The sequence below is a fragment of the Enoplosus armatus genome, chromosome 6 (genome assembly GCF_043641665.1).
Source record: "Enoplosus armatus isolate fEnoArm2 chromosome 6, fEnoArm2.hap1, whole genome shotgun sequence".
Lineage (NCBI taxonomy): Eukaryota > Metazoa > Chordata > Actinopteri > Centrarchiformes > Enoplosidae > Enoplosus > Enoplosus armatus.
The window spans coordinates 10,365,469-10,389,790 of NC_092185.1; the positions used below are offsets into that span (position 1 = coordinate 10,365,469).

Here is a 24,322-nt window from a genome sequence, read left to right on the forward strand (position 1 = left end):
TATTGTTGGCTTATAACTGATCTATTAAACATTAGTAAATGATTAACAATTAATAAAGCCATTTGTTACAACTTACAGACCCTTAATAAGTTAGACTTATTAGAAAGTGGTACCCCAAGCCCCCTGCTGTTAAGAGAGACTGTGCATGCCACTGGCCGGAGGTTTTCCCAGCATGCACTGGGCAGGATGTATTGAAGCAATCCCAGACAGGACTCAAATCTATCACAGAGCCTGGGGTTCATCTTGGCAAGAGAAAAATCTTTTTTTCCCTTTGTGTTTTATCATTCATTTGGATCTATTAATTTTCTGTCGTACAATAGCACACATGACGGTCATACAGCATGAATGTGTCTCCACACCATTACTACAATGGAGGGAACTGTGCAGCTGAGGCTGGAGCATCGGGGAAACATTTTTGAACACTGGGAAGAACGTTTTGGTTGCCCTCTTTGAAGAGGTTGTGTGGGCTCCGACAACTCCGCTTTTTGTCCCAACGTTACCGCATTGCAGATTTCCCCCCACATCTCTCTTTTTATTTAATTCCTCTCTACGGATAATCCAGATTGTTAAACACAACATCATGCTTTAAAGGGATTTCAGATGTCTGTTTGTATGTTTGCTTACTCACTTTCAATCAAACAGGCTGTGACTGCCACAACAGCCAACTTGTTTGTTCCTACATGACAATGAGCATGAGGGAGTCTGGATGAAATCCAGAAAGCTGTTTCTAAAAAAGGAAGGAGTAATTAGTAAATGTCATTTGAGAAGAGTATGGCGAATTAGAAGCCTGGTGGATCATGTAATTAGGACTGGAGCCTTTTCATAGGCGGCTCAGGGAAGGACGAGGACACCACGGCAGCATCCTCTGCTGAACACTGACAGCACTACGAGCTGTTACAGAAAACACCACTTGACACACACACACACACACACACTCACACACACTTGCACACTAATAGAAACACATTACTGCACACATACACACATACAGGCGCAGATCACAATGTCAAACAAGGCTGACAGTGATGCATGACTGCTGTAGTGTTTTTTTCCCTTATCTTGTCTGACAGATCTGACCAGATATCATGAATGTCACATGTGAAACAACAACATGTTGGTTCACAACATACAGTATGAGCTTTTAGGGAGGATTTGGGTTCCCAGAAACCAACTTCAAATTAAATGAGCTTTTATGTCAAATTTTATAATATTTCTGTTTGTTGCACTTTTTTTGTTTTTTACATGAGACTTTTTTCATATTCTCTCTTTCAATTGGATGTTAAAACTTATCATATTGTGAAAAAAAATGTAAATGTACAAATGTTCTGGACAATAACTGCATTTCTTGTTTTCACGAATACAAACCGACAAGTGTCCAAAAGGTTTGTGCCTTCAATTCAAGTGTTGATTTCCAGAAGGTTTAACTTAGTCGATATAGATGAAATATATGATGATTTCTGCTTTTGTCTGTTTTATTTCATTATATATACTGAGTATCTTTGTTGGACAACACAAGCAATTTGAAGACTTCACCTACAGCTGATGGGCATTTTTCACAATGGTCTTGCATTTCATAGAATAAATGATTAGTCAATTGATTGAGAAAATGATCAACACATTAATCAATGATGAAAATAGGATAATTGCTTATGGCAGCTCTAGTTTAGCTTTACCATTTCATCAGAATACACAAAACACACAAAAAACATACATTTATACATAATAATAATCTTCAATGCAATCATGCTCCAGCCAGAGCTGCTGAGGGGCTGCTGATTCAGATCACTTCAAACACACATGCACACGCAGATTCATGTAGTATCTAGTAAGTGTTACTTTCACTCGCATCATTTTGCATTCGCTTCCTTCTCAAGATTCAGTGATCCACAGAGCAGAAATGGCTGCGCATTAAGCACAACAGCCCTGTTGTGTTGCACCTTGGCTCATACAGTGCTGACCAGAAAACACCCTCAGTGTTATCGGCCTCTCGCATGTGTGCAAATATATTCAAAACTTGGCAGCATTTATTGCTTGGCTTATGCTGGAGCAGTTCATTACAAAGCAGATGTTCACCCTCATTTCTCTACATCTCAGTCAGGGTTTCTCTGACCGCTTGCATTATTTGTTCAAATATTTTGGTCAATATCTAACTAGTGAGTGACTAATTGAGGAAAAGAAAAAGGGGGGTGGGGGGCCTTGTTGAGGAAGACGCTGCGGAGCCTGCAGGGATTTACGGCAGAATAGATCAGAGAGGGCGCAGATAACAATGGAGATGGAGTAATAAATAAATCTCCTCTCTGAGAAGTAGCCAGAGGACTGACAGCAGCAGATTAGAGCCTGTGCCTTTTAAACAAATTGGGTGCTCAAAGAGGCATATTGGCTGTGTGCTCGAGCATGTTTTATAGTGCGGCTTTGGTAACCACTGAGACACACAAGTCTGTCAGTTGTCACATGACATCATGGTGCAGTTCAAACAAGCTCACGCTGCAAATTCTGTCAATGTTTTTTTGGTTTTTTTTCACAATGACCCTTTTTAACTAATTGACCTATTAACTGCTGCCTCACCCTGTGTTGCAAAAGCTGAATTCAAGGTTCAGAGTCAAGGTTAACGGTATATAATGAGATGAAAGATAATGAGACCTGCCCAAATGAGATTGTATAATCTGAAAGTGGGTTTCTGTTTGGGGACTTATTTCATCTGGAAATAACTAACAAAACCAGGTGACAAGAAGTTAAACATTAACCTGAAAAAACACAGAAAACATTCAAAATTGTGGTTTTTCTTTGATTACTCCGGTCCTAAATAAAGGTTTTATAGAAAAACAAATGTTTGATGGGGCTAAGTTGTATGAAGGGGTATTTACTAGTGAAATTAATATTTTAAAGTGATAAAACAATAACATCCTGCATAGTAATGATGTCTATTCACACAGTTAAGGTGAGGTTCTTATGATTTATCTCAGTGCTGTATAATTTCTCTCAAACTTAACATTTAACAGTGTACCTCATATATCTACATACTGTAAGATACCACAGCGTCAATATGGGACAGCAGTTTATCTTCTACTATCTACTTCCTGTTACTGACTGCACTCTGCAGCCACTCGCAGCAACAACTGATCTTAAACAGTCGAATCGCATGCAGAACTCAACACTGCAGATAATTTTTCCAGGCAACCATTTCAACATGTCAAAGGAGGAAAAGCACAGGTGTGACTCATAAAATTAATGACGGCCATTCAGGTACTTTGGTTTTATGTTCATTGTAACATTGTCATGGGTTATAGGGGCACTTGAATGGAACTGAGCCATCATTAATATTATTAGTAAAATGCCTAATTGTTACTGTTGGCAGTAATGTAAAGTGTTTGTGGTTTGTAGTAAAAGGGTAAAACATGCAAAAACACTAGTATAAAATTGTTTTAGTTTTACTTGTCTTTTGTTTTCTGTGGTAGGTATTTTGTCCAGTGCCTGTTAAATGGTGTGTTACTTTAGTGTGGAAGTTCTTCTTGACCTTGAGATGTGTGACAAAATAATTAAACTAAAGGTCCATGTACCTACAGTCACGGTGGATGGAGACCGTGAGATGCAGTGTAAGTAAGTGGACCCAGGACACTCACTGTAGCCTTTAATTCAAATTCAAAGGTGCTTTGTTGGCAAGGGAAGCGGATGTCTACATTACCAGAGTAAGTGTGAAACAAAACATGTACGTAAACAGAGGAATTGTGATTTTGCTGTCAGAAATATATATATATATATATAGAGGGAGAGAGAGAGAGAGAGAGAGAGAGTCAAGTTTTCTCTGTGAAAAAGAAGAGGACAGACATTTCCCAAAGAAAATAAAACACATTTATTCAGCAGCTAAATGGCGGTAATTCTCCTTTGAACGTCTGTCATTTTCCTCTTGTATCTCTTGATACCTGAGACTGCGGGCTTGAGAGGAAACTCAACTTATGCGGCATCTTGTTGAAACGTCCCTGTCCAAGGTCCTGAAATCTGCTTTCCCAAGCATGCGTCATGTGACTTCACCCAGCTCTGCCTAGCTCAGCACCAAGCCTACTGGTTTCTGGAGACTTCATGTGAGAAAAGGACGAACCCCGAACCCCTTCCCCTCTCATCTTGCGTTGTTTAGACTGTTTTTTTCGCCCCCCCCCCCTTCTCCCTTTTCCGTCTTTTTGGATGGGATAATGTGGACCTTCAAAGCGCTCGGAGTATGACAAAAGATTTTAGGATGCTTGACTTGTGCTGCTCGTTTTGTTCCTCTCTTTTTACTTAAATGCCAGCACGGTGAATGCGTCGGACAGAGTGGACGAGCCTGCTGCCAGTGGTCCGCATTCAGAAAGTCAACATCTTGTCTTTCTTGATTTTTTTTTCCTCCCCTCTCTGGAGCGACTTCAGAAGGATGTAACGACCGATCCACCTTGCGCAGCTGAAGTCTCCTCATCAAAATGCAGAAGGGAATACGACTTAATGATGGTCATGTCACCTACCTGGGGCTTTTGGCAAAAAAGGATGGTACAAGACGAGGGTGCTTGAGCAAAAAGAGCTCAGACAACACGAAATGGCACTCGAAGTGGTTTGCTTTGTTACAGAATATGCTCTTTTATTTTGAGAACGAGTCCAGCTCTCGACCCTCGGGATTATACCTGTTGGAGGGATGCATATGCGACAGGGCGCCTTCACCGAAGCCTTCACTGTCAGCCAAGGAGTGTTTGGAAAAGCAGGTATGGAGAGCGTGCGCACACACACACACATACACACACACACACACACACATACACACACACACAGGCTCTCGAGCTCTCTCACTCGCTGCTTTATTGTTTTTCAGGCTTCATGTTGAAATATTGACGAGGTGCAACACTGAATCTAAAATTTGCTCCTGCTGCCGCAAACGCCTTTGAACTATTTTAGTCCCGAACAAAGCGCCTTTCTTATGCATATATTCTTCTTATACCCCATCGCATGATGACCTCAAATCCAGCGCAGCAGAATAGCACGAGGTTCCAGATTGCTGTATTGCACGTTATGTAATCCATGCATGGCATTAATGATGAGGTAACAATATTAACACCTAATGATGTTACAGCAGCCCTGGCATTGGGCTATGCAGTGTTTTGCTTTAGGTTGCAGCAAACCCAAGCTTGATCCCATTTCTTTTTTCCATTGGTGGGATAGTTTTCAGTGGTGTATAACATGCAAATGGATTTCTGCTCTTATCTGGGTGATGCATTGGCATCCTGGTTGGTCACAAATTTTCCTTTTGACTTTCACTCATCATCTTTTTGACGTTTTAGGGCGGAGAGTGATATACCTAATGCTCCTTCCAATAAAACATGCAAAAAAAAAAAAAAAAAGTTGTTGCCTCAAGGTTTCCATCTTGTGGCGAAATGATGAAATTACAGTTGAAGCTCCAGAAACAGCAGGGTGCCAGTGATCAGTCAGCTCTGATCTAGATGACCTGAATTAAATGATTCAGTCTAATACTGGAGTTTTCATTTGCATTTGTAGATGGTAATTGTTTTATCACTTCTTATAAGTGGTACTCTTTAATGAAGACTCTTATCACACCCTGGTGCTGTGTAATAAGGACTACATGTAGCAGGATTTGTTCATTTAAATCATATCTGCAAAATGAAATATTCACTTGATCTTAAAAGATCTCCACTGACTGCTTCTTAATAAATCAGCAAAATGTGAAAGTGAGCAGTTGAAAGGATACCAGGTCTGTCAACACTGTTGTTGTGAATAAACAGTCGAGGAACATAATGCTTCACTGCCACCGGCTCTCCTCTCTCCAGGCTCTGTGCCTGACTCTGTAGGTAGGGCTGCAATCCAAAGTGAGTCCAGGCTCTTCCTGTGAACAGCTGCCTTTGTGCTGACAAAGCAGAATGCAACACACTGGCTAATGTTGTGCTCTCACAGTTGCTTCAAAGGCACCCAAAAACCCTCCCTGAAAGAATTTGGATTCTCTTTTTTTTTTTTGTCATCAGTGCTGTTTCCTTTGCTGTTTTCAATGCACAAACGTGAACATGCAGAGAAAAGCCTTGTGCACAGATCCCTACCATCTTGAACTGAATTCATGACAAACGAGAGAGAAGATATTTGACTTCTATTGTTCTGTCAATCCTGTTCGCAGAGTTTGAACGCACTGAGTGGTGCACAAATAATGAATGACTAATATGATGGGCTGCTGAAGCGTTACCTCTCAATGTAAACAAACAAACATCCTTAACAAGGACAAATAAGAGTAAGGAAATATCACCTCTATCTCCCATCCCCACCTGGATTTTTACGGTTTTGTGGCAACGTTTTAGCAATCCACCATAATCCCTACATTATATTTATCCTCAAATGCAGTTAGTGTGAAAATGATAATGCGTTTGAGCCCGAGGTTTCTATGGCAACCCTTATTTGCATCCTAAAGAATGATGCAGTTGGAAGAGGCGGGGTAACGGAGAGGAGAGAGAAGTAGTGTGTGTCGCATCTCTCCTATTAATGCGAGCGCTATCTGGGCTAAATTTGTTCCTCGCAGTACCTTGGAGGGGTCAGAGTCCATTTATAGAAAAACATGGCTTGCTCATACTGGGGAAACAGCAGCAGCACTTCAACCAATAACGCAAGAAGCTTTGGGAGCAAGAGATGGTTGATTTGGGACAAACCGTAAATCAAAAGATCTGACTAATATGCACCAGTAAAGTATGATATCCTGCACTCTTTAAGGTGGGGGATGTTAGTATGGAGAAGGCTGACATCCAAACTAAAGTTCCTCATTAAATGAAAGTGGATGCAAGTGGAGTGATTACCGAGACTTAGTCCTCCAGGGAATATATAACCATATAGATCTCATTATATGATCCAGGAAAGTCCTTTCACAGTGTTGCTGCAATAAAACGTGGAGCTGTTTATCAATCAGTAGCAGTGTACAAGAATTATTCTCCTCATGTGCAAAGAACAATTAATCAAAACATGTGTAATTCATTATTTACCACTCACTCATATCCACAGCACAGCAAGACTGACGAGTGAGCTTTGCCCCCCCCCCCCCCAGAAGAAGCAAATAATACTCATGAATCTATATAATAAAGTTTTATCAATGCCATACCAATCTCACATCTCTGTTAAGTTGTTATAATTTCTAAAGGTGCATGACTCAGCCATAAACATAAAGCAGGAAGCAGGCAGTGTGCTTAACATTGCCTCACACCAGACACTCACTGAGCTCTTGGAGCGATCATAAGGGATAACTACAACAACATGCATGCCTCTCTGCCAGAAATAGATTTTCTTTGACGGTAGGATGAATACCTAATGAATGTGAAGATGGAAGAGCAGTCAGCCATGAATAATGATCAGCTGCAGGTTGATAGGCGCCTGTTGAACATCTGCAGGCCAAAGATTAGAGTCTGGTCTCCCTCAACACGGCTGGAAAAGTCCACAGGAAAGATGACATTTCACTTGTGGGAGTATCGTTTTATCATGGCTCACTTCACAGATCTTTATGTTTTAATAAGCAAAATATACTATATGTCGCTCTCATCATGAACATGATACAAACACAAGAAGACAAATCTGTGACGTTTGAAATTAAAGGAAAATTGCATCTATAGATGCAGGTGATGTATTCTTTCCTTTATTGAAAATTATTTTCACTGTTAAAGATTAGCAGCCATTTGGTTGCCTTCTTGGGGGTGAAGCATACTTATACTCACTTTGCAAACCCACAAACATCACCATATTTAATATAAAGGCAATGCTTGCTCTTTTTTTTACATTTAACCAAATAGCTACACCATTGTGTCATTTAAATAGTGAAAGCAGAATTTTATTTAAGAAAAAGCTCTAAAGTTCAAATAGATCAGTTCAATTTTACAATTTGGAAAAACAAAAGTTGCCCCTATCGATAACCTATGCTTAATCTATGAAGCCTTAGTAAATTACTTAATTGATAAAAACAACTAATAATAATAATAATAATGCTTTTCAGTTGAGCTTCAGTTGCTAGGAAACAGGTATCGCACAGTTATGTAATTGGCCGTGGCTCCAGCCTCCATGTCTTATGGCATTTCCTCCTGGGAACCAGAGACATCCCAGGAACCGGGCTGGGGGAGGCTTCCCTCAGTGTGTTCCATCTATTGCTCTGGTGGGCGAGGAAGATGTGGCTTCCCCAGGCCCTGTGTGGTTTTAAATCATCCGCTTGATGTCTGCAGCAGCGAGGCAGTGGAACAAACACAAAGACAAAAGCAGTGGAGTAGCTTCAGCTAAACCACTATATGATAGATTTATCTAGAAGGTATGCAATAATGAATGCTGCTCTCTGTGTGGAACATATACCATGCCAGGTTAATGATAGTCCTGTTGTTTCTATGTGTTTCAGTACTATTTCACTGTCAGCTTCACCCATGAAAACCAGAAGGCGCTCGAGTTACGCACAGAAGATGTAAAGGACTGCGATGAATGGGTGGCTGCAATATCACACGCCAGGTAAAGGCACGAGTCAGGGAAATGTGCAGACATGGCAATTAGGGGTTGAATTAGTCCGCAGAGGGTAAGTAATCTTTGACTGATGTGCTCAGTCTGTAGGGGATGTTGCCATGGTTTCATAAGTGGGGTTAAAATATGAGGAATGACAGAAAAATGCTTTGTTCAAAAGAAAAACCTGATTGCTTTGATGTGAGATGAAACTACACTGATGTGAAATTCATTACTCAAACCGTGTGTGTGTGTGTGTGTATGTGTGTGTGTGTGTGTTACAGTTACAGAAACTTGGCCACCGAGCATGAGACTCTCATGCAGAAGTATCTTCATCTGCTTCAGATTGTGGAGACGGAGAAAACAGTTGCTAAGCAACTTCGACAACAGATAGAAGATGGGGAAATAGAGATTGAAAGGCTTAAGTCAGAGGTAATATTCACTGTGATGCCTTCCGCTGAGGAGTAAGGATGTAAACAAATACGAATGCATTATTCGGATATGAACAGATAATGCCCCCTGAACAGATACGAACAGCATCTGAATTTTGAAGTAATATTTGCTCCCATTTTCCCTCGCCAATTGGCACAATTAGCCACAAACATCTCACCTCTTCCTCTCAGAGTCATACCTCAGTCAGATCTAAACACACCTTGCTACAGTCAGCTGTGGTGGTGGTGTGTACAGTGGTGTCAGGATCTCTGATGTCCACTGAGAATAAATGTCCATTAATCCATTTAGAAATGATAGAAAACGCTCCTTATGACTTCAGATCTTGGGTCATAATCATCAGATTCAATAGCTTACTCTTTTTTATCACAAACACTTCAAATCAACTTATTATCATCTGGGCCTCCTCCCATTATAAGCACATCAACAATTTAACACAGAAAACGTCCGGGGTATGAATTCAAATACACATATTTTTACACATATTTTTGTGACATAAACAGATGCAGATAGTAGCATTACACCCCTACTGTCTGTTTGGGCTATTTTAGCTGAACTGGGTCTTCTGATGACGGACGTTTTACAGTATTGGTTTCCTCAAAAGTAAAGCAGGCACTGTTAAAACATCCAGGATTTTGTCCTCTGTGACTGAATCACAATAACCAAGGATTACAGGATTTTCCGTATAGACAAATGTGTGGCAGCCACACGCAATATCAGTCAGACCTGCTGTAAATAGACTTCCTGAACTGGCACAATAACACTATATTACCACTTTTTCTTGCCGTGCACACTCATTCCTTTCCAAAATGACTCTGCGTCCCATCCTTGCCTCGTCCTTCCAGCACAACAAATAACAGCTGAACCAGTGGGAAAATGGTGGATTATGTTGATTATTGTTATGTTTGTCTCATATGTGTATAAAGCAGTGTGAGAGGACAGAAACGGAAGCACTACTCCATCACACACAGAGAGAGAGAGAGAGAGAGAGAGAGAGACGTGTTCAGGCCAACCACTCTCCACTTTGCATCTCCTCTCCGAAACAATGCCTCCGATAGGGCTGCGTTCCCGGCTGTATTCTTCAGATCAAATAGTCATTTTACTTTAATGTGCAAATGTGATGCTTGAAATCAAATTATGTGCTGAATATGCATGAGCACAGCTTTATATTGCATCTCTTCTATGAAATGCAATGACAATTAACTCTCTCACCGTCTACAAAGTAAATGGAGACACTTAGCTTCAAACAGTTCAAGGCAGCTCCAGTCTGCCTTTTTCTTTTTTCAGCAGCCTGTTTACCTCTTGTCAACATGCAGGACAGTTTGGTACATTTAAATGACCAATGTAAATAAATATTGATGCAGAGACACCAGCCAAGTGAAAACAGCTAGTTTAGTCAGGCTAATGTCTCAGTGTTGACAGTGCTGACAGGTCCTGTCCTGTTGACTCAGTCTCTTTGTTTACATGCTGGTACAGTAAGTGAGAAGAAGAGAACTGTGTGAGTGGGAATGATTGGTCTTTCTTGTCGTTGCCTCCCCGGCAGATCGGCGGGCTGCTCAAAGACAACGAAAAGATTCATGCCAGCCCTGCAGCCGCCCCAACCGATGACGACTCAGAAATCAAGAAAATCAAAAAAGTAAAGCATATGATTTAAAACTGTTGCCACATTTTTATCTTAAGATGCTGAGAAACTGACTAAAGACTTTAAAATTCCAGGTCCAGAGCTTCCTGCGAGGCTGGATCTGCAGGAGGAAGTGGAAGACAATCATCCAGGATTACATCCGCTCACCACACGCAGAGAGCATGAGGAAGAGGAACCAGGTGGTGTTCAGCATGTTGGACTCGGAGGCAGAGTATGTCCAGCAGCTTCACATCCTGGTGAACAACTTCCTGAGGCCGCTCCGCATGGCAGCCAGCTCCAAGAAACCACCCATCACCCACGACGATGTCAGCAGCATATTCCTCAACAGGTTGGATCCTCTGGTCCCACAGAGCACGTGGAGTTTTTTTTAACACTAGTAGCGCTATGGAGCAACAATTAGTTGATATCTCGTGTACGCATGTCACTAATCACCTGTTGTTGGCAATAATGGGCCAACAAAAGCAAGAAAGAAGAAGTCTGTAGCAGGCAAAATGGATGTAAACAGTGCACATTTAAAAACGCTTCACAAATCAGCTTTGCAAATGTTTTATGAGGAAGGAAATGCATTCAATTCGTATGACTGCAATGATACATGCACTGTGTTTTGGTAAGAAACACAGAGTAATAAATGTAAATTTGTATGTTTACAAGAAAACTCCACATGGTACCTTTAACATGTAATTTTGAGTCCAAAAGTTGAATTTAGGGATTTTTTTTTAGGGTGCAGAAAGACATCAGGAGCACAGATTATTTATTGCCTTCATCTTAAAACAAGTTGAAAACTCTACAAAACCCACTTATCCTTACCCTCTGACTTTCAACTGTCAGTATCTTGATATAAATGCAGCTATCTGCTTTTTCTGTCTCGTTGCAAGATTGACACACATTTCTAGAAAATTCCTGAAATAGTTATGTCACCATTTTGAAACTTTCAGTGATCGCCAGTCAATACGGACACTTCTGTCCATAGTGATTCCTCAAAATCTAAGAAACAATGACGTGCTGAACACATTCATGCTCCTGAGAGGATGCATCCTTTTTAGTTTGACCGCAGTCTTGTCTCTGAAGACAGTACTCTGCATGCACCCTCATTGGCCTATTCAAAATCCACCCACACACTCATCCAAGCACGTCCAGGCTCAGAACCTGCACACCCATGCTCTCGTACACACTGTCTTATATCAGGCTTTGATTCACCACAACTTCATTGGATGTTGGCAGAATTATGAACACAAACTCTATTTGTTTGAGGAGATAACATTTTTCTATTTTTTCTATTTTTTTTTCTTTTCAGTGAAACTATCATGTTTCTACATCAGATATTTTACCAGGGTCTAAAAGCCAGAATAGCGAGCTGGCCAACATTAGTGCTGGGTAAGAAACATCTCCTCTACTGACTTCATTTCATTTTCATGCCCTCAGTATTGTTTGTGTCATTGTTACAGTATCTTGGTATTGATCTCTCTACAGCTGACCTGTTCGACATCCTGCTGCCCATGCTGAACATCTACCAGGAGTTTGTGAGGAACCACCAGTACAGCCTGCAGATCCTGGCTCACTGCAAGCAGAACCGAGACTTTGACAAGCTGCTGAAGCAGTACGAAGCCAAGCCTGACTGTGAGGAGAGGACACTGGAGACTTTCCTCACCTACCCCATGTTCCAGGTTAGTGCATTTGTCTCACTGATATACACAAGAAATAAAGGCAGACCCATTTGTTTGATGCAGAGCTGCAGCCTGGAGACAGATTTTGTCGTTAATTCTGAGCTCTCGCAGCCATTCAGGGCCAAGTTCTCCTCTTCATATATAAATGTGTTAACCTTGGGCCACATAAGTCACCAACTTAATAATAGTTGGCTATAGCTATGCCAATGAAACCCAGTTGTAGCTGTCTGTAAAGCAGTTGGCCACTTTGTTTTCTGGATATTCAAACCTGGATCGCCGTCTGTGATCCAAATGTAAACAAAAGGGAAGGCCTTATAACTGGAATCTGCTGCCACTCCCAAAATGAATGAAGTCTTTTTTTCTTGAATATTGTTTATATAGTGTCCCTGTAATTTATATGGTAAATAGTTTTAGTTTTGAGGTCCATTATATTCTGATCTTTTCTAATGTTTCTTAAAATTGTCACTTTTGACTTTAAGGGTTTTGACTTTTCAGTAAAACCGACTGTCACCATTACATTTTTATTGTCACCACGTATCACCTACTGGAGGTAGTTTGCAATATGTATTATGAATGGTGATACCAGTGAGTTTTGGTTTACTGCCCAAAATGGCAAAGACCCCCACATAGGATTAAATAAAAAACGTTGTAACCAAATTTGACTAATTTCCATTCTGACCGTAGCCATATTTTCAGCAATGTGTTCTGGCCTCTATTCTGGCCATCGTGGCTCAGCCAGGACTTGGCTTCAAAGACCTGCCTCCTTCTTGAGCACTCATTGGCTCTCTGAGCGATGTCCCATATTGTAGCATCACTGATCAAAAACAGAAACAGCAGGCATTTGTCTGCTTTTGCTCAGAATATCCCTGTAGTGTTTTTTTTATGTCTATAAAAAGCGGTTGTTTTTGGAGCTCAGGCTTTAATAATGGCTCCTTTCTGGCGAGGCATGCAGTTTCCCGACAGTCCACTCTGCTGGGGCCTACTGCAGGCTGTGCTGTGTTGATAATAAATTTTGCTGATGAGTGTAGATTGCGCTCTCCACTGATCTACTTCTCATTAGTGTACGTGCATGTGTACATTCCTGTGTGTGCATCTTTGTGTTGTTGTTGTTGTTGTTGTTGTTGTTACATTTCTGCACGCATGTAAGCTATTATATTTGAGTGTGACTCCCCTATTGCTTTCTGTTCTGTCTCTGTAGATTCCCCGCTACATTCTTACGCTCCACGAGCTTCTGGCCCACACACCCCATGAACATATAGAGAGAAACAGTCTGGACTACGCCAAATCTAAGCTGGAGGAGCTTTCCAGGTACTTTTGTATAATATGAATAAAGCTTGACTGAGACTTGCATGGTATCTCAACTGAGCAACATCATTTTACGCAACGCACAAACAATCAAGTGTAAAGGTTTGGTTTCAGAAGTGGAGGGGGACACAATAAAGTCATGTTCTTTTACAAATTTACATGGATCTAGCAAGTAGCGAATTACCAGTATGATGAAACTAATTATAATGTTTTCCATAATGGTCGTAACAAAAAACAAAAGACATTTTAGGAGAATGTTATATAAAAAATAATAAAGGAGATGGGGTACTTTTTCCCTGATTAGTGTCTGCAGGCTTCTTCTCAGACTGCAACAACTCCACCAGTAAGATAGGGCAAACTGAGAGACAAATCCCAGGGCAAAAAAGTCTTCAGAGCATTCGCTGCTGCTTGTGAAGCCTATTGCTGTAAATGCATGGTCACAACTGAAGGAGACCCAGATGAGTTTATTAACTTTATTTTATATTATTTATCTCATTCAAAATGTGGCATATGGACAGTCAGTGAAACTGTTTAGAGAGGGCGCAAAACATCATGGAATCATAAAACATTTACAGTAAGACTTGTGTTTGAGTGTCGTGTTTGTGTCTCGTTCCATACTGGATCCTATACAGTCTTACATCTCATCAAATGCAACGTCCCTTTTCCCTAGAATCATGCACGACGAAGTGAGCGAAACCGAAAACATCAGGAAGAACCTGGCAATAGAGCGCATGATCGTCGAAGGCTGCGAGATTCTTCTCGACACCAGCCAGACGTTTGTAAGACAAGGTAACTCTTGCTTCAAGTGTTGTACTTCAGATCCCAGCGAAGAAACCTCCAATTCCTCAACAGAAAAGCAGAATCACAGCAGAGGGGGATTTCCTGTCCCTCCTTACCTGTCTGACAGCCTGAGCTCACATCTTCAGCCCTGTGTTGGGGGGAAATACTCCATTTTTTTTTAAGAAAGACCCATCTCTCTCTCTCGCTCTCTCTCTCTGTCTCTCTCTGGGGAACATGTACTCCTCATGAGGACAGTCTTTAATTTAAAAGTGTAATTAGACTGTTCAGAGGCAAACTGGTGATGAATCTGGGACTGTAAATGTCACACGTCCCCAACAGGCCTTAATAGATGAGGAAAGGGAAAACAGAAATGGTAGATTATTTGATGCTTAGTATCTCATGTGACGGTACATGTATTCATGTAGAGGAAGACAAGACAAGCAATTTGATATTGATTCTTTCTTTCATTCATTTACTCCACTGTCCCTTCCTCTGTCTCCTTTTCTTTGAAATGTTTCCCCCTGTCCTTGCCTCTTTTCCACTCATATGTGTATCTTTCTCCCTCCTTCTTCCTTCTATTTGCACACTCTTTTATTCCCACATGCAGGGTCTCTCATCCAGGTGCCGATGAGCGAGAAGGGCAAGATCACCCGTGGGCGACTGGGCTCTCTGTCTCTGAAGAAGGAGGGGGAGAGGCAGTGCTTTCTCTTCTCCAAGCATTTAATCATCTGCACCAGGGGTTCTGGGGGAAAGCTTCATCTCACCAAGGTGGGCCTGCGCTGCTGAGCTAGCAGTGGAGCTGCTGCTTATTTCAAACATCACAATCTTACGGCACCGCTAAACCCTGATTCTCTGAGCTAAATTGAACGGATTAACTGACAGGAGATGAAAGCTACAGGGTTAGCGATGTCGCGTCTTTTATCAGTGGCAATGACCACTGGATCTACATGCACTCATACAAGCCTGCACACACACACACACACACACACACACACACACACACACACAGTCAGTGTACATGTTTGAAAGCAGCTGCTTCATGTCACTTTCATGTGCGTAATGGAGTGGTGGTGTATTATTACTCCACATTACTTAACTTTACAAAGGGCGATTGATGTTTGGGGTCTAAGATTAGGCCAAAAAGCTTTCAACTGAAGGCCTTACAGTAAAACTATAGTCTTCTTCTCAGATGTTATAAACATTAAAACCTGCAATAACAGATTTTTTGGCCACTTGGTGGCAGTGGAAACAAGTTGTGAACACAACATTGACATAGCATCACTTTTTAAATTGATATGGTGAACTTGTTAGCAAACAGCAGCAATGTATTTCATTTGAAGTCTTGTCTCTGGCCTCCTGTAATGCATTCTAATAAGTCTAATATTCGCTCAGTTTTAGCTCTGTTTTTGGTCTTTACCAACTCTTGAGGGAAATATCTATGTTCTCGAGTTAGTTAATATTTTCATGAAATCAAACCCTGTTTGTGATACTATTTACAGTAGACATTTTTTCAGCTAGCTCTATTCAGTCTATTTACATTCAGTATGTAATTATATCTATATACAGAAGTAGTTTTTATTGTTAGTGGTGGGGTCCACACTGGTTTTAGATTACCCTCACACACAAGAGATTCACAGGAAATGATGCATGTGCATGTAATCCACACCTTGCTGTTTTTAATTTTATCTCACTGATTTTGTAATTTGTCAATCTATACAGAAGGTAAACTGACCATCTCTTGGGCCATGACTGTTCACAAGTCTAATGGCTTCAGGAATTAAAACAAACTTCCCTTTGTTTGTTTTGCACACACGCAATCTAGATCACATTCATACTGTCATCATTTTACAGTAAAGAAGTCATAAAGGACATGTATGGTTTCACGTGGAGTCTTTTTGAGGACTTGACACCTTGCAATTGATTGTTGTCCCTTTGAAAAAGTGGTGAAAAAAAAAAAACATTAAATCAATTAAAAAGTGAAAATATTTTTTAAAAATGCTATAAAGCATTGTCAATATTTCTGATCTACTACAAATGAGTTGAATTCAAATAGGCAGTAGAGAAGCTGCTGAGCCTCATCTGCATTTTCACTTTGGAGGATATTTATAAGCTCAGATCATTTTTAATTCCAAAATTCATAGCTGCAGTCAGCTGATGTACTTTGACCTTTGTATTGTAAATGCATGGTAGGTTATGCAATGTTACTAAATGTATATTGCATGTTGTTTGCAGAACGGAGTAGTCTCGCTCATAGACTGCACTCTTATGGAGGACCCCGAGGGGACAGATGATGAGTGTGAGTGTTTTATTCATATATGCACCATATGTACCATGTGTGATAATGTGTATCATGTATGATTACTAGAGTGTGCCAGTGTATTCATATTTTATAATTAATATTTGGACAATTGAAAAATAGTGCTCCATGGCAGGCAGTGCAACTAGAAAGCAATACAGACTGACTGACTGATTCCCCTATTTTTAGTCAAAAAAGTATTTGTTTTTTTTCATATAGATGGGGTAGAAACACTTGAAATGTATTGACTTTGCTGTTTATGTGCATGAATTTATAGAGAAAATGACATCTGGTTATGTCTTTGTGTTCCCCTCAAAGCCAAATCAGACAAGAGCGGCCAGGACATGGAGCACCTGGATTTCAAGATTGTCGTGGAGCCAAAGGACAGCCAGTCATTCACAGTCATCCTGGTGGCCTCCTCGAGGCAGGAGAAGTCTGCATGGACCAGTGACATCAGCCAGGCACGTCAACACGCATCACAGTCTCCAGCAGTCAGACGAAAGGCCGAGGATGTCGGCAGAAAGCCTGCACGTTACAGAACTCACTAACATTTCCTCTGTCCTCTCTGTTTACTTCTACTGCATCTGTCCTGCAGTGCATAGACAACATCCGCTGCAATGGGCTGATGATGAACGCCTTTGAAGACAACTCCAAAGTCACAGTGCCACAGATGATCAAGTAAGCTCCACTTTTAGTATATATATATATATATATATATATATATATATATATATATATATTTATATATATGCAACTCTTTGCAGCTTCTCCTTTTCCCTGGCATTTTTTTCTAATCATCTTTTTCCCCCTGAGCAGGTCAGATTCAAGTCTGTACTGCGATGACGTGGACATCCGCTTCAGTAAGATGATGAATTCCTGCAAGGTGCTGCAGATCCGCTACGCCAGCGTCGAGCGCCTGCTGGAGAGACTGACCGACCTCCGTTTCCTCTCCATCGACTTCCTCAACACCTTCCTGCACTCGTATCGTGTGTTCACCACCGCTGATGTGGTGCTAGACAAACTCATCACCATCTACAAGAAGCCCATCAGTGCCATCCCTGCTCGGTGAGCCGACATTACATTTAGATGGATTTGAATGTTGCAAAGTTGCTGACAGCATTTACAATAGGCAAGCAAACCTAATTTGATATGTTTGGCATCCTTCCAGACTTTACCATGCTGCATAAAGATGAGATTGATCTATAACAATGTGGAGCTTTGTCCGCCTCTCATCAATGCGAGGCATGTGCAGGAGCTTGGAGGTTGAACTTACAGCCATATAAATTGTTTCTTTCTGTTTTTACACATAAGAATTAAGGCAATTGTTAATAGTTTCACCTGAGGAATCCCAGTTCAACAGCAGCTCTTACAAGATAAGCCGTAAATCGCATATATGTACAGAAGTAAAACAACAACTTGGTGATATTACTGATTGAGGAGTCAATGACTTCAGGAAAGGAGCCAAAGCGACATCCATGTAAATAAAATGTCACATGATTGATGACCAAATATGTGTGAAACTAGTGGTTTGCAATGTTTGTTTTGTAGATACATCGATAGATTTATGGAGTATCCATCTTAAAAAATTGGAATTATTATTCTTCAAATTCAATCTGAGTTAAGGTCATGCCAGTGATGCGGATTTAAATGTGAATTAGATGGAGGACGTATGAGAGGAGGGTGAAGCAAGAGTCTAGCTGGTGTTCGGGGATATTTGTTATGTGCGTTACATGTGGCTGAATGAGTGTTTACTGAATGTGACACTGGAACAGTTAAGTCCGGTGATCTCGGGAGCTTTGTGTGTGCATTTGGGGAGTTTGTTTTGTTGGTTAATGTGAGGACAGAGAAGCAGCAGATGGAGCAGTAGGGGACGACAGTATCACAGTGTGTGTGTGTGTGTGTGTGTGTGTGTGTGTGTGTATTTATATGTGTGTTCAGGCAGTAATTGGGTCCAGTCTCTCCTGCCTGCCTGGGAGTGTCTCAACTGGGCTCTGTCGCTCTATGGCAACCAACCTCGGTGCTGCAGGACCCCACCCTCCCCTCCCTCTCTCCTTGTCTGCGAAAGATCCATAGTGTGAAATATTGACGGAGTGTTGCAGTGGGGCTAACTCACCTCTCTGCAGGCCTAGAACGAGGGCCCCTCTGTGGGGTTCAGATCACGGGGAGCTCCCCATGCCCCCGCCCTGCAGCATGCTCTCCCGTGGTGCTTGTCATGTCACTGTGAGACACCTACACTTGGCTGCTTGTGTCAGCAGTGGCCATGCGCACTATCACTCGCTGTGCTATTTATGGGAACCCGTGAGGTCGCCAGGAGGGTGGCAGGGAGTGGGAGAGGTTTTCTGCAACACTGCAGCTTATATCCTGCTCTAAAACGATGAGACACGATTGCAAAGAGACTTCTGGTTGCTGAGCTGACTTGGTTTGAATAAATTATTTAGGAGGTGTTGTGTATTTAGCTAAGCTCTTAAAACATAGAATATAGTTACCAAATATCAAAGAAACATATTCCTATGTCCTAAATTCAAATGCACATATCCTCCCTTCATGCAGGTCCCTGGAGTTATTCTTTGCCAGCAGTCAGAACAGTAAACTCCTGTATGGAGAGCCTCCCAGCTCCCCCAGGGCCAGCAGAAAGTTCTCCTCCCCTCCTCCTCTCGCTATCGCCAAGAATTCATCCCCAAACCGCCGGCGCAAGCTCTCCCTCAACATCCCCATCATCACTGGGGGCAAAGCTCTTGACCTGGCTGCCCTCAGCTGCTCCTCCAATGGCTATGCAAGCATGTACTCAACCATGTCCCCATTCAGCAAGACCACCTTGGACATCAACAAACTGTACGTGTCCAGTCCTATCGCCAGCAAAATCCCTGATGAGGGAGAGGACAAGAAGGACAAGGTGGAGGACACATCAGTGTCCAAACAAGGTAGATCAAAGAATCCTCAGTATATAATGCCAATTTCGATTTGCTGGAATGATGTTTTTTGATGATTCGTGTGATTTTGTTATGATACAGATCTCTCCGTACGAGAAGAGAGTGACAATGATCAAAACCAGAGTGATGACGGGGACCCAGAAGCCTCTCCCACCAAGTCACCAACCACCCCAAAAAACGTCAAATGCAAAAACTCCTCAGGTACATTGTGTCCAAGTGACGTAATAACAACTCGAGGGTGTTATATCCAAGCTTGTAAACTGCGCACTGACATGCCCCGGCCAGTTCCACATTCATCACTGAGCCCTCTACACTGCTTTGTTTGTAACAGACCACATAATAAAAACAAAGCTTGTAGTTGAAATTCTTAGGTTTGGAAGAAGGCCATATTTGGTTTTATATGGAAATTAAAGCTCTCACTTTGCGATAGGTTGCGATGATCAATTTGTCAATATTTCTTGTGCAAAACAAACAACATGCCATTGTGAAGCGTAATTCATATAACACATAAACTGGTAGATGGTTATGATCATGTAGGGAAAGCCAATGCTGCAGTGGGTGTTAGGGAAACTTGTGTCATAGCAACTACATCAAGAGCGTGTTTTCCTTTCCGCCCCCAGTAATGAGGCTGTTTCACTGGAGCCAAGATTATCTGCGCTTTCTAAATCTTATGACAAAAATCACACGATAGATTTTAAAATAATCTATTGTGTAAAATAAAGAATTAACTGAAAATTGTGGAACAGTGAGTGTCTCGCATGGTGTAGGATTCTTAGCTGCTTATGATCTGTCTATGTTCCCAGGATTTAAACACAGCAGACTGCAGAGAATCTGTTGATTCCTCTGTTATGCTGATATTTGGTGGCTATATTTAGCTGCAACCATCTTGAATATCAAAGCCTCTTGTAAAGGAAAGTCTGGAGGGAAACTGTCATATTGGCCTGTATTGCCCCCTAGTGGAGGCTTGCGCAACGACAAGCAGGCCATTCTGCAGTCTTTACAGATTCAGTTATACAACACTTTTCTGTAAATTTTGCGTCACATATGAAGTGAAAACTCATCATTTGTTATGTCTCTCCTCAAACTGACCAAAATCAATCTCTTGGCAGTTTCCAGAGGGTTATTTTTCTCTTTAACTGTGCTTCCCTGCAGAGTTCTCCCTGTTTTCCTACAACAATGGCATGGTGATGTCCTCGTGTCGAGAGCTGGATAACAACCGCAGTGCCCTGTCTGCTGCCTCCGCCTTTGCTATTGCTACAGCTGGAGCCAATGAGGGAACACCTACCAAGGAGAAATATCGGAGGATGTCCCTCGCCAGCACTGGTATACACACCTACCCACTATTAAATTAGGACTGACGTCCAGTTTCAGTTACAGGTTAACATAATCTGGCTGTCAAGAATTGCAAAACTGCTCCATGTCAGGTCCAATTTGCTCTAATTTCAGATTTATGGATTCTCCAAACTTTGTTGCTCTTTGTTGCCAAAGCTGTATGTATCATAGTGATGAGAGTTTGATGAAAAAAACTAAAAACTATATTTTCTGCAGGCTTCCCAACAGATCAGAGAAATGGAGACAAAGAGTTTGTGATCAGACGAGCAGCAACCAACAGAGTCCTGAATGTCCTGAGGCACTGGGTGTCCAAACACTCTCCGGTAAAACATTAACACAATTGAAGGCCCCCCCCCGATCTACTGATTAATTGCCTCTTTTCACACTTTTTTCTGCAAAATGTTTAGGTTCTTTATATGCGTGTAACAGGAGGGTTAGGGTATGCAAAAATTGAATATCACAAGTTGTTGCTTTTTGGAGAGAGGAGTTTCAAGTAGTGACCAGCGATTAAAAGTAATTATACATTCGTTTTCAAGCCATCTGTGTGTGTACTGTCTGTCCCTCTTCAGGACTTTGAGAGTAACAATGAGCTGAAGACAAAAGTTATTGCCTTCCTTGAGGAAGTGATGCATGACCCTGAGCTGTTGACCCAGGAGAGGAAAGCAGCAGCAAACATCATCAGGTACTGTTGTGTGCCATTTGATTGTGCAACAATTCATTCTGTAAACCCAACATCAAAAATGTATTATACTGTTCATACCTCAGAGCTTGACCTTCTCTTTTATTGTACGTCAGGACTCTAACTCAGGAAGATCACGGTGACAATCAGGTCACCCTTGAAGACGTGACACCACTGGTGAGTGAAGTCAGTAACCGCTGTCCATATAGAGTAAGTGAGCGTTAACATTTAGTGTGGAGCAGTTTTAAAGCTGCAGGAAGAAAGAGTGTAACAGAAATATTCAAATATATCCACATTTATAACCAACCAGAAGCACTGGGGCTGCAAATAACTATTATTTTCATTATAATTTTTTTGTCTTAATCGTTTGGTCCATGAAATGACTTCACTATTTCTAGTCCTTGTTTTTCCCGACCAACTGTCCAAAATGCAGTGACATTCAGTTTACTACCATAGAAGACTAAGAAAACCATAAAATATTGACATTTGAAAAGTTTTGGCTTAAAAAGTTTCTTGAATTGTTGAAATCGTTGCTGATTAATTTAGTGTCACTCGACAAATGGAATCCTAAATTCATCTAATTAATTCAAAGTGAAATCCTGAGGTCTTTTATATACATTTATCTACCCAAAGAAAGAGAAGAAATCTGTGAACCGTTGCCCACTTTGTGCTAAGTTGCCTGGTACAGTTTTCATTATTTTCGGGCTGTTTCGTGCCTCCTAGGTTGAAGGAGGCAAGGCCGACCCCTTTGAGAACCACTCTGCGTTGGAGATCGCTGAACAGCTCACTCTGCTGGACCACCTGGTGTTTAAGGTCATCCCATATGCGTGAGTGCCAACACATCTCAGCTGTACATGTCTGTGGCTGAGATGAACACACGGACCAAATCAGCGTTGATTTATGCTTTCTGTTAACCTGTTCACTTTACAGGGAATTCTTTGGACAAGGCTGGATGAAGAATGACAAAAATGAGAAGACGCCGTATATCATGAGGACAACAAAGCACTTCAATGATGTATGTTTCAATCAAAAATCATCTCTTTAACTTTTATTGGTCGTCAAAGATAATATTGTGCGTAAACCATCTGTTTCTCTCTTTCCTCTGCAAGGTGAGCAACCTTATTGCCACAGAGATCCTGCGCTGTGAGGACGTGATCACTCGAGTAGCCGTCATAGAGAAATGGGTGGCTGTGGCCGACATTTGTCGCTGTCTCCACAACTACAACGCCGTGCTCGAGATCACCTCCTCCCTCAACCGCAGCTCGGTCTTCCGCCTCAAGAAGACCTGGCTCAAGGTTTCCAAGCAGGTGTGCATCTCCCTATGTATTGTTTGTTCCTTCCTAATGTGCTCATCATTAATTGTGTTCTTGATAACCTTCCTTTCTAGACAAAAGCGTTGATTGACAAGCTGCAGAAGCTGGTCTCATCAGAGGGGAGGTTCAAAAACCTGAGAGAGGCTTTGAAGAAGTGAGTTCAGTTCAAGGGACACAATTTTGTACTGGATCAATAAAGTAAACGTACAGTACAAGTTGATGATGTGTGTTTCTTTCCCACCAGCTGTGATCCTCCCTGTGTGCCCTATCTGGGGATGTACCTCACTGACCTGGCTTTCATTGAGGAGGGAACGCCCAACTACACCGAAGACCACCTGGTCAACTTCTCGAAGATGAGAATGGTGAGATGTTGGGTGTCCTGTCACATGAGGGATTTAGTGCAAGTGCGTGTTTTGCAGTCCGAAGTTAACATCCAGTTTGTCACGTTTTTCAGATTTCTCACATCATCAGAGAAATACGGCAGTTTCAGCAAACAGCATACAAGATTGACCTGCAACCAAAGGTATGTAAAGAAACTCTTGAAGAACTGATCACAGAAAAAATATGTTCTTCTGGCACTCTTAGACAGAGCAAGGAGACAAGTTATATTGAAAGCTTTAATCTTGTCAGACATGTTGGTTTTAAATGCTGACGATTTTAACCTCAAAGGGTCTTTAACAGGGTGGAAATAGTAAAAAAAGCAGCTATGTCCACTTGCGACCCCTCTACACAGGTCTTATATGATGACCTGTTGTGGCCAGTTCAACCAAAGAGTGATTGTTCCTTCTTAGTTTGTGTATGACCTGAAGAAGGCAAAAATTGGAAAAGAAATCTGAAAAATAAACTTGATCTGTTAACCGTCTTGTGTTTTTTATGCATTTATTAATCTAGTTAATCGTTTTGCAACCCCTCAGCTTCACAGGATGTCAGGCCAAGGTATTGCAAGATAAACAAGATGCATTGTGGATAGGAATGAAAAAAAACTTTATGCTGCACAAAATTATATATATTTTTCCTTACATTTCTCTAATTTTATTTATTTTTTCTTCTTTGTCAATTGCTGGATAGTTTTCTTCTTCAGGCCTATAAAAATTTCAAAATGAAGCAAGGGGGGAAAAGTAACTCCTTAGCTGACCTGGTCATAACTTATAGACATATGCTGCAGGCGATGATGGGTCACAAGTGATCACTGCTTTATCTAAGCGGTCAAAAACCAAAAAGGTTGGGGACCACTGATGTAGACAATGAACAATATTGGATGCCTTAGCGGTTTTGTGTTGTTTAAAAAGTGTAAAGATTCATTTAAATGAAAGAAAATGACACATATAATTATAATCCTCATGCCTTTCTTTCTTTCATGTTTCAGGTAGCCCAGTATCTACTGGATAACAGCTTTGTTCTGGATGAAGAAAGCCTATACGAAGCCTCACTCAGAATTGAGCCTAAAGTGCCCAACTGA

The 24,322-nt window shown here is 41.4% G+C and overlaps 1 protein-coding gene across 1 annotated transcript; it reads left to right on the forward strand.

The window, feature by feature from the left end:
• The first annotated feature begins 4,448 nt into the window (after positions 1-4,448).
• On the forward strand, positions 4,449-24,322 carry rasgrf1 (Ras protein specific guanine nucleotide releasing factor 1). The gene is made up of 27 exons (XM_070907145.1): positions 4,449-4,724; positions 8,378-8,484; positions 8,757-8,904; positions 10,466-10,558; positions 10,639-10,892; positions 11,859-11,938; positions 12,035-12,228; positions 13,427-13,536; positions 14,204-14,322; positions 14,921-15,081; positions 16,546-16,609; positions 16,928-17,070; positions 17,205-17,287; positions 17,426-17,674; positions 19,160-19,534; positions 19,619-19,740; positions 20,692-20,862; positions 21,088-21,194; positions 21,441-21,553; positions 21,667-21,727; positions 22,274-22,377; positions 22,481-22,565; positions 22,660-22,857; positions 22,938-23,017; positions 23,108-23,225; positions 23,318-23,390; positions 24,234-24,322. The coding sequence occupies exons 1-27, from the start codon at positions 4,449-4,451 to the stop codon at positions 24,320-24,322; spliced, it is 3,777 nt and encodes a 1,258-aa protein (XP_070763246.1).

What these genes read in the sequence shown, in the direction of transcription:
- rasgrf1 (XM_070907145.1), top strand. Translation starts at nt 4,449, where the DNA reads ATGCAGAAGGGAATACGACTTAATGATGGTCATGTCACCTACCTGGGG. An exon ending in ACAGTGCCACAGATGATCAA is followed by an intron (nt 17,288 to 17,425) that starts GTAAGCTCCACT and finishes CCCCCTGAGCAG; the next exon opens with GTCAGATTCAAGTCTGTACT. An exon ending in ATCAGTGCCATCCCTGCTCG is followed by an intron (nt 17,675 to 19,159) that starts GTGAGCCGACAT and finishes CCCTTCATGCAG; the next exon opens with GTCCCTGGAGTTATTCTTTG.